Below are 12449 nucleotides of genomic sequence, written 5' to 3'. Positions count from 1 at the left end.
GTATTCTGTTTTACTCTAAAGATTTTGTGTATTTCAACATGGTCTTCCTAAGTACATTTAAACAATGCATGGTTGTATTCATGTATTATAAGTAGTAAAACTATACCCCATATTGATAGACATATACATTTCTAGTTTTTTATTTTATAATTAATACTACAATAAACCTTGTTTTTGAACATGGCTATTATTATTCATATTTTTTTGCTCTTGCTAAATGATTTTCTAAGATTATGAATGGAATTCCAGGATAATATTTACGAAAATATTGCCAGGTACAGTCATAGTATTTTCCAGTAGAAATGTGCAATATAAAGTGTGCAGTGTTTCACTAGCATGCAGATCCACGTGTTCAGGTTCCCTGGAGTCAGGCTTTCAAGCGTGTCATAAGGAACATACACTCCAGCTCTTCCCTGGTGTAGCCCATTGTGTTTATGGCACCTTCGTAGGACCAAGGAGGCAACATGTACAGTCTCTAGAGAAAATGAACCAGAGTGGCTTCAGGATTTAGAGAAGGTAGAGGTGTGCGTGACAACAAGAATGCGGGGAGAGTAACAGGAACTGAGGAGTGGACAGAGTGACCCTGCTTCTTTCCCCACCCAGTTCTAGGTAGGCTAGAAGGCTGAAAGATGCAGGCCTACTCCCAGCACCAGTGGGGCCTAGGACAAAAGTTCAAATGCATACCCATATGTCATATGTCTAAATATTTCACATTCATAAATTAAACATAAGAAATAATTAAGTAAAATATGTGCCAGCCTCCTACTCTAACAAAATCCTTGGCACTCTGCATAGGAGCACAATGGCATGTGAAGAGCTGGTCCAGCTCCTGGTTGCCAGCCATAGCCTACAGCCATTTTCTTCCCATCCCTGAGCCATGAAACCCAGATGTGTAGACACTAAAAACTATACATTCAAACTCTGTCCATACCCTCCCCTGCAATCAGCTGCCATTTAGCCCCTTTTCAGGCTTAGGGGTGCATCCCTACAGATGCGCTGGAGAAGACACACACATACAGGCATAAAGGGAGCATGTTCAGAGCCATGTGGGCAGGGAATTCTGAGGTCCTGGTGCCTGGAGGATAGTCTAGGGAGCAGCTTGGGGTGGGCATAACATCTTGGTCCTGTGGACTTGCCCTACAGGAAAGGATGGCAGGAGCAGGGCCAGGGTGAGGCCTTCTAAAGCATGGAGCCCAAGGCAGGGACCTCTCTTGTTCTGGACTAAGGGCAGTGTTGTTAAATTTTTTTCTGGAGAAAGTAAACTACCCTGGAGGAAAGACCTAAAGATAGTCAAGAAATGAGCCATTTGTTCACTGGTTTGGTCTGCAATGAAGTCCACCAGGCAAAGTGCCTTTATTATACCTGAGAGTTTCCAATCAGCTTTCTTTCTTTTCATTTCTTTTTTTCCCTCTTTTTCTCTTTCTTTCTTTCTTTCTTTCTTTCCTTCTTTCCTCCTTTCCTCCTTTCCTCCTTTCCCCCTTTCCCCCTTTCCCCCTTTCCTTCCTTCCTTCCTTCCTTCCTTCCTTCCTTCCTTCCTTCCTTCCTCCCTCCCTCCCTCCCTCCCTCCCTCCCTCCCTCTCTCTCTTTCTTTTCTTTTCTTTTCTTTTCTTTTCTTTTCTTTTCTTTTCTTTTCTTTTCTTTCTTTTTTCACAGAGTCTCAGTCTGTTGCCCAGGCTGGAGTGCAGTGGTGCAATCCTGGCTCACTGCAACCTCTGCCTCCCAGGTTCAATCAATTTTCCTGCCTCAGCCTCCCAAGTAGCTGGGATTACAGGCACCTGTCACCACACCCAGCTAATTTTTGTAGTTTTAGTCGAGACAGGGTTTCACCATGTTGGTCAGGCTGGCCTCAAACTCCTGACCTCAAGTGATCTGCCTGCTTCATCCTCCCAAAGTGCTGGGATTACAGACGTAGGCCACATTGCCCAGCCTCCCAATTGGCTTTCAATATGATGAACAGCCAAGGATCATGCCATTTGAGGAAAATGTCTACTATAAAAGAGAAAAAAAAAAAAAGAAAGAAAAAGGAGAAAGGAAGAACCCAAAGTGCACAGAAACAGAAACAGTGCAGCAAAAACAAGAAAATGTCAAAGAAAATGTAGTTAATAATATCAGGGAAATCCTGGAAATAACAATATATTTTAAAAAAAGAAAAATCAAAGAACAAGACCGAGTTCTTGAAAAGTAAAAACATGAATGCTGCAATACAATATTCAGTAGAAGAAAAGGAAATACAGTTTAGGAAATCTCCCAAAAAGAAGAAGAAAATAATCAGAGAGACTAACAGCACAGAAAAGTTGAGAAAATTAGAGAATCTGCTTAGTGGTCCAACATCTGAATAATAGGAGTTCTAGGAAGAGCAAGCAGAGAACACTGTGGAGAGGAAATGATCGAAAACAAGATACAAGAACGTTTCTACATCAAAGGGCAGGATCTCTGGATTAAATAATATCCATACAATGACAACAGGATGAATGAAAAAGAACCCACACCAGGGCACCTCATCATCATGGAATTTCAGTATATTGGGAATAATGAGAAGGTTCAAAAAGCTTCCAAAGGGAGAGGAAAAAAAGGTTACCTACACAATGTAGAGTAACCTATACAGTTGCCCCTTGGTATTCATGGTTGTTTGGTTCCAGGACCTCCCTTGGATACAAAAATCCATGGGTGCTCAAGTCCTTCACATAAAATGGTGTAGGTGTAGTATTTGATATAACCTATGCACATCCTCCTACATACTTTAAACCATCTGTAGATTACTTATAATATCTACTACCATGTAAATACTATGTAAATAGCTGTTGTGTTGTTTAGGAAATAATGACAAGGAAAAAAAGTCTGTACATGTTTAGTATAGATGCGAGCATCTGTTCTGTTTTTGAATATTTCCAATCTGCATTGGTTGAATCCATGGATGCAGAGCCTACAGATACAGAGGGCCAGCTTATAACACAGCACAAATAGTCTCAATAGCAACAAGAAAAATTAGAAGACAATGAAGTAATGCCTCAAAATTCTGAGTAAAAATCATTCTAACCTAGAATTATATAGCATGTGTTATATTGTTGCAGAGATGACTACAACATTTCTTCATATCCAGGTACTTGCACCTCTTTGCAATGTGATTTCACTTCTTCCATCAGGGAGTGAAATCTATTTCCCCACTTCTTGAATCTAAGCTGGCTTTGACTTACTTCAACCAAAAAAGTAGTAAAGTTGATACAGCATAATTTCTAAGCCCAGGGTTCAAGAGATCTTGCAGCTTCCACTCTTGATCTCTTAGAAGGCTATCCTAAGTCTACTAGTGTGAAGAAGCCAGATCTAACCTATTAGATGAGAAACTCAAGGAGGAGAGATGAACCATTCTAACTGGTTCATTCTAACCCCATCTAGACCAACCAGCTGATAGCCAGCATACATTACCAGTCTTGGAAGGAGGCTATTTTAGTTCCATCTGCCCCAGTCAAGTTTCTGGATGACTGCAACTACATGGGTGATCCCAGCTAAGACCAGCTCAAATTGCTGACCTACAGAATCAACAGAAAATAAAATGGTTGTTATTTTAAGCTATTACATTTTGGGGTGGTTTCCTATACAAAAAAGACTAAATAAAACAGAAATTGGTGCCTGGAAGTACAGTGCTACCATAACAAACCCCTAAATTGTATGACATTGGTTTTAGAACTGGGCAAGGGGCAGAGGCTGGGAAAGTGGTGAGGAAACCATTATTTGAATCTGCATGCAGATGAGGACTTTATCCTCAGATACAACTGCTCTGATGCAGAGACCTGTTACCTAAAAAGACAAAGTGTATGGCCCTTTCACACTCAATATACAATGGTGAAATTGGGACAGAATAACTTCAAGAGGCACTCACATTTAAAAATAGACAGACTGGGGTCAGGTGTGGTGGCTTACATATGTAATTATAGCACTTTGGGAGGCTGAGGCGGGTGGATTGTTTGAGCCCAGGAGTTCGAGACCAGCCTGGCCAACATGGTGAAATCCTGTCTCTACTAAAAATACAAAATTTAGATAGATGTAGTGGTGTGTGCCTGTAATCCCAACGACTTGGGAGGCTGAGGCATGAGAATCTACAGGGGGCGAAGGTTGCTGTGAGCCAAGATCGTGCCACTGCACTCCAGCCTGGGTGACAGAGTGAGACCCCATCTCAATAATAATAATAATAATAATATAATACAAATAAAATAGATTGGAAGACACACAGCAGTCATTGATTCATAGCAATGCTGAATTCTAGCCAGACATATGTTGCCAGTTTCTCCTACTCCAGGAGACTATGGCCCAGTTCCGCTTATATGGTTTCCAAGTTTTTGGTTCTCCATGATCCTTAGTTCCCATGCTCTGATAGAACCTTCCTTTTCCAAAAGAAATGGCTGCGTGGTTGCAGCTGAGAAACTTTCTTACCTTAGCTTTTAAAAAAAATTAATTTTAGTTTTATTTCATTATGAATTCAGGTACAGTTTTGTTATATGGGTATATTGCATAATGCTGGGGTTTGGGATTCTAGTGAAACCATCATCCGAATAGTGAACACAGTATTGAGACGGTATTCAGTAAACATAATAGGTAGTTTTTCAACCTTGCTTCCTTCCTCTTCCCCTTTTAGAGTCCCCAGTACCTATTATTTCCATCTTTATATCCATGAGTGCCCATTATTTAGCTCTCACTTATAAGTGAGAATATGTGGTATTTGATTTTCTTTTTCTGGGTTATTTCACTTAGGATAATGGCCTCCAGCTCAATCCAAGTTGCTGCAAAGGACATGTTTTCATTCTTCTTTATGTTTGTCTGCTTCTTATCCATTTCAGGTTGGAGTTCCAGAAGTTTCTTTTTATTTTGAACAATCTCAGTCCCTTTTAGCCTAAGCCGACAGTGCTTTCATAAATACAACTATCTGAAAAATGTTGTGGATTTTCTATGAATCTTATTAGGGTTTACTCCACGTGCCAAACACTATACCCGTAATTCTTCCTCCTCTGGGCCTGTCATGCTGTTGTGGAACACCACCCTTAACATTCTTAGAAGCCCTTTTGTATAAATGAGAAGATCTGCTAGGTACTACCTTAAATCTCTCTGAGACTGTAACAAAGTGTCTTACAACTGAATTGTAGCTTTTTCTTTTTTTCCATAGCTATCTGGTCTTGCTCTGTCTCCCAGGCTGGAGTGCAGTGGTATGATCATAGCCCACTATAATCTTGAACTGCTGGGCTCAAGCAATCCTCATGCCTCAAAAATGTGGTTGAATTCCCCACACTGGGAATTCCCCACACTGGGAATTACAGGTGTGAGCCACTGCATCCAGCCTACAACCACATTTTTAAACTGATCTTTACCAAGGTTATTTCTTACTTTGAAGGTCTTTTTCTAACTGGACAAACTGGGGATGAGAAATTGTTTATTTTATAACCCAGCAAATTTTAACTACTCACTCTGCTTGCAAACAGAATTCATTGTAATATGCAGCTACAAGTACCCAACAGATGCTTCCAACATACTGTCTAAAGATCTCCTTAGCCAAATTTATAAGCTCATTAGATACATTTTCTATCTTCCAAATTACTCTAGGCAATTGTCTTGTTAATTGTTTAATTGCTGCATAACTCAGGTAACCATTTTTTCCAGTCTTCAGTAGCAATTTCTTTACCAGGTTTTCTAGGCCAGACCTGGCCTCTTCACATGGTAGTCTCAGGCCAGCATTCCAAGAAGGTGAAAGGAGATGCTGTAATGTCTCTTGAGGCCTAGTTTCAGAAGTCACACAATGTCACTTCCACCATATTCTATTGGTCAAAGCAAGTCACAAAGCCTCCCCAACTCAAGGAGTGGAGAGATAGACTTCACTTTGTGACAGGAGAAGTGGCAAAGTCATATTGGAAAATGGTGGGAATACAAGGGATGGGAGGAATTATTGTAGCCCTCTTTGTCAGCCAAACTGCCACACCAAGGCAAGTGCTAGGACAATGACTTAAGATTGTTTGAGACATAAAATTTTTCAAAATTTTATCTGTTCTCAGAAAGTTACTGGAGTATGTACTTACAAAAAATGGGAGTGTAAACTAAGAAAGAATAAGATAAGTGAGCTGGGAACTGGGGCACCTGCACAAGAGAAAAGTCAAGAAAATATCCAGAAGGATAGGGCTGAGGGAGCCACATTTCAAATTGGAGTAGGAGGATGGAATAGAACTGAAAGCTTGTTTGACAATATTGAGAGAGGCATTCGTAGGACTGTTGCAGGATATGAGATGATTTAGCCAGCTGTTCACGAAAAAAATCAAATGAAAAAGATTGAGGCAAACATTAACTTGAGGAAAAACAAAAAGTTGTACAAGAAAGGGCATGTAATCATGTACACGACTTGGCACAGATATGAACAATATTAACATCATAAATTTTAAAATCACTGAATAAGAATTTGACTAAAATTGTGACAAATCAATATTGGAAAAGGAAATGGACTATAAAGAAGCTGAAATCCTCAGGTAGTGTGATAGAAGATCAGTGTATTATCTAAAATTGATAGGTCAAAGTATAGCAGTGTACTCATATTATTTAGAAACAAGTGGCTCTGGAAAGTGTGTATGTTAATGGGGGGTGTCATAAACTGGGATCAGATGTCTGTTTCTGATATCTTGTTATAACTTTTTATTACTCTTAGCCTTTTAAATTAAATCATTACATTACTAAAAAGAAATAATTTAAAAAGTAGTCTGAGAAAAAATTGGCTGTTAGAGGAAAAAATTATTAGTAATTAGTAAATTTTTGCCAAGGCAAAAATCCTTAAAAAATTAAAGATAGCCTATATAATTGAAAAGTCATTTTAGGTGCCAATCCCTGAAGTTTTCAGATTAAAATTCAGTAAGGCAAATTCTAATCCTGAAAGTCTTCTAGTTAGTGGAGTAGGCATATACAAGCATAAGTTTACAATGTAACATGAAAAGTGCTACAGTAAGAGCATATATAATTTGAGACCACAAAAGAAAGACAGACAATCCTTGTTTGGGGTAGAGTTGGAGATGGCTCTCCAGAAGAGTTGACATTAGAAATGAGATTTGAAAGATTAGTGGGTTCAGCTGACTAGATAGGAAAGCACATTCTAGGTTGAGAGGCTCACCACGAAAAAGCTCAGCATGTCTGGGAAAGAGTAATAAGTTTGGCATGGCTTGAAAGCAGGCCGTGAAGCTGGGAATGACCACCCGTACGCCTGGAGTGGTGGACTCAGGTAGGTCTTAGAGGGCTGTGTGAGTTGTGCTAAAGGGTTTGGAATGTAAGGATTTTACCCTGTGGTGTGACATGTCAAACACACATTGTAGAATGATCACTAGCTCTGGGGAAGCCAGTGGAAGACCAAATGCAGAATGCAAGTCTGGGGAAGTCATCAGAAGACTAGCAAAGAAAGTGAGGGCTAGAAGCTGGCAGTGAGCCGAGACCGCACCACTGCACTCCAGCCTGGGTGACAGAGCGAGACTCCCTCTCATAAAAAAAAAAAAAAAAAAAAAAAAAGGCCGGGCACTGGGGCTCAAGCCTGTAATCCCAGCACTTTGGGAGGCTGAGACAGGCGGATTACGAGGTCAGGAGATCGAGACCATCCTGGCTAACACGGTGAAACCCTGTCTCTACTAAAAAATACAAAAAACTAGCCAGGTGAGGTGGCAGGAGCCTGTAGTCCCAGCTACTCAGGAGGCTGAGGCAGGAGAATGGCGTAAACCCGGGAGGTGGAGCTTGCAGTGAGCTGAGATCTGGCCATTGCATTCCAGCCTGGGCCACAGACGAAGACTCCGCCTCAAAAAAAAAAAAAAAAAAAAAAAAAAAAAAAAAAAAAAGAAAGTGAGGGCTAGAGAGAAGGGAAGAATTGAGAAATATTTTAGAGGCTGATTCAGTAACAAGCCATAGTGACCAATTGCAAGACGCAGGAGTCAAAAATGAAAATGACTTTGATGTTCACACATTCATTAGACATTTATTGTGTGTCTTCTCTGTGGTAGGCATAGAGCTGAATATGGCATGGTGGTTGTCCCAGAGGAGCTTTTTATTTAGTGACAACACAGGATAAATTAACAGTAACCATAGCTGTGGTGTTCTATGCTCCAAGGGCTTGGAGAGCATTGGAATCAGCAGACAGGCAGGTAAAGCAGTCTGGCAGATGACAACCTTGCAGAAGAGGTTCTGGATGGGCAACCAGGTTGGGGTGTTGGGTTGAATGTGTAATTGAGTATGATGTGGTAACTAGGATAGGGATGTTGAGTTGCCCAGTGAAAATCAGAGCCTAGAAGTGAGGAGAGGGACTCCTCTGTGAGTATAGAGTTGGATGCTATATGCATGCAGGTTGAGGAGGGTTGAAGCCAGGAAAATCTAGAAGAAATGTGAACAGGACCAAGAGGAGGATGAAGCCCAGAAAGACTTGAGAAGAAGCTGTCAAGTGAGGAGGAGAACCTACAGTGGGTAGAGCTATTGAGCTGAGGGAATAAGAGTCTGAGAAAAGAATCATCCATGGTGCCATGGTGACAGATGCTGCCAAGAAAGTGGGTAGCAGGGCTAAGGTGTCTTCCAGGTAAGAAAATTAGGCTGGCATTGATGATCTTGGAATGGCAGGAAGGGGTTGCCCTCCAGATGTCATGGGGTATGGAGAAAAGGTGATGAGGATGCTGAGAAATGAATATGCTCTCTCTCAGAAATTGGTTAGGAAGTGATGATGAGATAAGCCAGGGAGCTAGAGTGAGAAGTGGGCTTCAAAAAGATGCAGCTTTTAAGATGGAAAACACTTGAGTATTTATTCTCATTAGGATTGAGTACATAACTTATGGGGCCCAGTGCACAACAAAAATGCCAGGACTCCTTAAAAAAGTATTTAAAAAATTCAAGACAACAGCGGCTAAACGTTAAACCAATGTGGGACCCTTTAAAGTGTAGGGCCCTCTGTGGCTTCATAAGTCGCACATCAGGAAGCAGGCCCTGCTTCTCAGAGTAAGGAGCCAGGGGAGGAAGGTGGAAGTGGGTGGATCACTGATAGAACCCGGGGCAAGAGCAAGTGGGATGAGAGGGACCTGGGGTCCAGGTGGGGACAGAGCCTTGAATGGGAGGAAAAGTAGGCCTTTGGTCACCTTCTGAGAAGTGGGAGATGGAAGATGGAAAATAAGATGAAAGATGAAGAGGAGAGGGTGCTGGAAGTCATTCTGGAGAAATTATTTTCCTTATTGACTAATTTCTGGGTGGAGGAAAGTGGCATGAACCTTGCAGCAGCATCAGTGGAGTAAGAGGCTGAGAGGCTTTGGGGAGGAAGTGGGGCATTGAGTGGTCCCACTAGCAGCAGGCACTTGGTAGATGGGGCAGGAGCAAGCCAGGTACCCAAAGGACAGGTGGGACTGAAAGAGGGGTGTGGAGAGGAGGCCCCTGAGAGGATGGACTGGGATCCGGGTTGGGAAAGTGGTAAGAAATGGGGTGGCCAGGACTGGAGGGCTTTTTCAGTGAGGAGGGAGGTGGACATGAAGATGGAAGTGCAGGAGGCCCATCTCGGAGGGGAAGAATTTGTGCGTTTAGTATTCTGGCTGTGAGGAGATGCGGAAGTTGGTGTAGGTCCAGTCTAGAGCAGGGGTCCCTAACCCCGCGGCCGCAGAGCGGTACTGGTCCGTGGCCTGTTGGAACCGGTCCACACAGCAGGAGGTGAGCGGCGGGTGAGCGAGCATTACAGCTGAGTTCCGCCTCCTGTCAGATCAGCCGAGGCATTAGATTCTCATGGGAGCGACAGCCCTATTGTGAACTGCGCATGCGAGGGATCTAGGTAGCGCGCATGTATGAGAATCTAATTCTTGATGATCTGAGGTGGAACAGTTTCATTCTGAAACCATCTGCCCTCCCTCCCCCCAACGCTCCCCACCCCCCCGCCACTGTCCGTGGAAAAATCGTCTTTCACAAAACCGGTCCCTGGTGCCAAAAAGATTGGGGACGGCTAGTCTAGAAGATTCATTCAAAGAGTTAAATAGCAAAGCAAGTAGAGCTAGAAGTTCGTCTGGAAGGAGCAGAAGTGTCGTGGAATTATTATTTTAAGACCAGGCATAAGTGTGAATGTGTGGCAGGGAAAGAGATCATGGAGAGGGACAGGTTAAAGATGTGGGCGAGGCTGCTAAGTAGGGATAAGGGTTTCTTTTCCCTTGAAACCAGAGGAAAGGGAGAGAGACGCATTATAGAGTCGCCTTGAAAAGACTCGGATGTTAAGAGATACTGAGTGTTACGAGGGCGATCTATATGAGTGGGGAGGAACCAGGAATTGGCCTTGGTCTAGGAATGGGGAGAACCATGAATTTTTCTTGGAAACGAAGGGGGTCGCCCGTGAGCGGCGAGGAGAGCGGTGGGAGGCAATGCCGAGTCTCGCCGCTCCCGCCTGGCAGGGGCGGGCAGGACGCAAACCTTCCCTCCCAGTCCCTCGGTTACACAGGGCATCCCCGGCTCTCCGCAATTCGGGGACCTTGCCAGAAGGGCTCCCACCTCCCCAAGCCCCTGCGGCCCCACAAGGTCCAGTTAGGGCTTTTGAAGGCCTAACTGGGGAGAGGCCGTGGTGATGCAGAGGTTTAACCAGCACCCGCCGGGCGCCCCGGGGGCCAGGCCTGGCGCTGGAGTACCGCAGCGAAGCCTCGCAGCCCCCACGCCTCTAGTCTTTAGGCTTGTGCCTAAGAGCGGCCTGGGTTCCCTGGCGCACCCTCCTCTTTCTTAGCTTCTTTCTTTTCCTACGGGAAACCTCCCCGTATCCTTAGGTGGGGCTCCTGGTTGCTGCCACCACCCCCCTTGCTGCCGGAGCCGGCTCCCTGTCCTGGTGCCCTGCCGGGATATTCCAAATCTGGGCAGCAGAAGCCGGCCGCCGCCGCCTTTATCTGGAAAGGCTTAAGCCCTCTCCGAGTGGGGAAGAAGTCAGAAGGCCGCCTGTCTCCCCGTCCCCCAACCCCCCACCTCGGTCCTCCAGGCTCCGAGGGGTGCAGCTTGGCCTGGGGCCGCGCGGCGCACGTGCAGTCGAGTCCGGCCGCCGGGCCTCCCCGCCCCGCCGCCGCCGCCGGCCTTTGGCGCAGGGCTGCGGATGCCGCGCGAGCAGTCTCCCTTGCACTTTCCCGGCGGCGGTCCCGTCGGTCGGGGCAGACAGGCCGGGGTTAGAGGACCCGGAGGAGGGGAGGAGCCGGAGGAAGAGGAGAAGGAGGGGGCCCGTCGGCCCCGCCCCCGCCCCCGCCCCGCCCCCAGCGGCCGGAGCCCGGGCTGCAGCCGGGCGCGCTGGAGCCTGCGAGCCCGCGAGCCAGCGAGCGGCGGCTGCGGCCTCCCCTGCGCGCAGCTACCCAAGCGTCCCGGCCCGCGGCCCCGCTAACCCCGGGGCCCGCGTCCCCGCGGCAGGGATGCATCATGGCCACGCTGGCTTGCCGGGTGCAGTTCTTGGACGACACGGACCCTTTCAACAGTACCAACTTCCCCGAGCCCAGCCGGCCGCCGCTGTTCACGTTCCGCGAGGACCTCGCGCTCGGCACCCAGCTGGCGGGGGTCCATCGACTGCTGCGGGCGCCGCACAAGGTACTGCCCGGCGGGGTGGGCTGGGCCCCCTGGACGCAGCCCGGTGCTGCGGTGCGCGCCGCGGTGTGGGCGCCGAGGCCCGGGGCTTCGCGGGCCCCCTGGGCTGGGCTGGGGCGGCCCCAGGGGACCAGCTCGAGGGCAAATCCCCCTCCCCGTTGGACAGAGGGGCTCGGGGCACCCGCCGGTTGGCGCAGGACCCTTCGGGGCGGGCGGGAAGGAACGGCCAGAGCCGGGGGCGGGCGTGGCAGAGCAGGTGCCGTGCCGGCCCGAGGCGGGATGGAGAAGGCTTCCCGGAGCCGCGCCGTTAGCTCGGCCGGGTGGGCGGGGTGGGGCTAGGACGCGGGCTGTCGGCCTTGGCACTCGGGCAGGCACCAAGCGGGACGCGGGAAGAAGCGGGGTGCCGCGAGACTCAGGTCCCTTGGAGGAGAGCTCTGAGCGACGGCCGGGACAAAACCTCTCTCAGGCCTCTGGGGTCGCTGCGGGCGGCCACGCGACCCTCGCGACAAAGCACGCTTCCCGGCGACACCGCCTCCCCCTTCCCCCCGAGACGCCGCCGAGGACGCCGGCCGCGCACGGCGATAGCGCTCAGGGTATCCCCCTTTTCTTCTGAGAAGCAGGTGGCCTTGGGAACCTTGGAGCAGTGGCTGTGGGAGGAGGGGCGGGGGCGCCGAGGGGCGGCGCGCTCACAAAGCCTCAGCCTGGCAGCCCGAAATGAGTGTCCCCAGGGAAGAATGGCTTCTCAGTCTACCCGTTAGAGAGGTTGGTTTTTTTTTTTTTTTTTTTTTTTTTTTTTTTTTTTTTTTTTTTTTTTTTTTTTGGTAACCTTTTGCAGGAGGATAGGCCTCTTGCAAAGTATTTGTTGCAAAGAGCTGGGTATTGAAAGCTAA

The 12449-nt window shown here is 46.9% G+C and overlaps 1 protein-coding gene and 1 long non-coding RNA gene across 9 annotated transcripts in view; one reads left to right on the top strand and one right to left on the bottom strand.

Moving 5' to 3' along the window:
• Window positions 1-344: 344 nt before the first annotated feature.
• On the bottom strand, window positions 345-11095 carry LOC144336403 (uncharacterized). Its single transcript, XR_013408168.1, has 3 exons — window positions 10960-11095; window positions 3424-3527; window positions 345-475 (listed from the first exon to the last, which is right to left on the bottom strand). It is a non-coding gene; the product is annotated as an uncharacterized LOC144336403 (long non-coding RNA).
• Window positions 11096-11242: 147 nt separating this feature from the next.
• Window positions 11243-12449, top strand: part of FHOD3 (formin homology 2 domain containing 3) — a 488002-nt gene continuing 486795 nt past the window's right edge. For 7 of the 8 annotated variants that reach the window (XM_001106633.5, XM_077974668.1, XM_077974667.1 and 4 more), the window contains exon 1: window positions 11243-11562. In XM_001106633.5, coding sequence (XP_001106633.3) covers window positions 11398-11562 — 165 coding nt within the window. In that variant the 5' untranslated portion in view covers window positions 11243-11397. 8 annotated transcript variants of the gene reach the window in all.

This window comes from Macaca mulatta, chromosome 18, assembly GCF_049350105.2.
Source record: "Macaca mulatta isolate MMU2019108-1 chromosome 18, T2T-MMU8v2.0, whole genome shotgun sequence".
Lineage (NCBI taxonomy): Eukaryota > Metazoa > Chordata > Mammalia > Primates > Cercopithecidae > Macaca > Macaca mulatta.
Note: the sequence above shows the minus strand (reverse complement) of the source record. Positions and strands in the feature narration are given on the sequence as shown.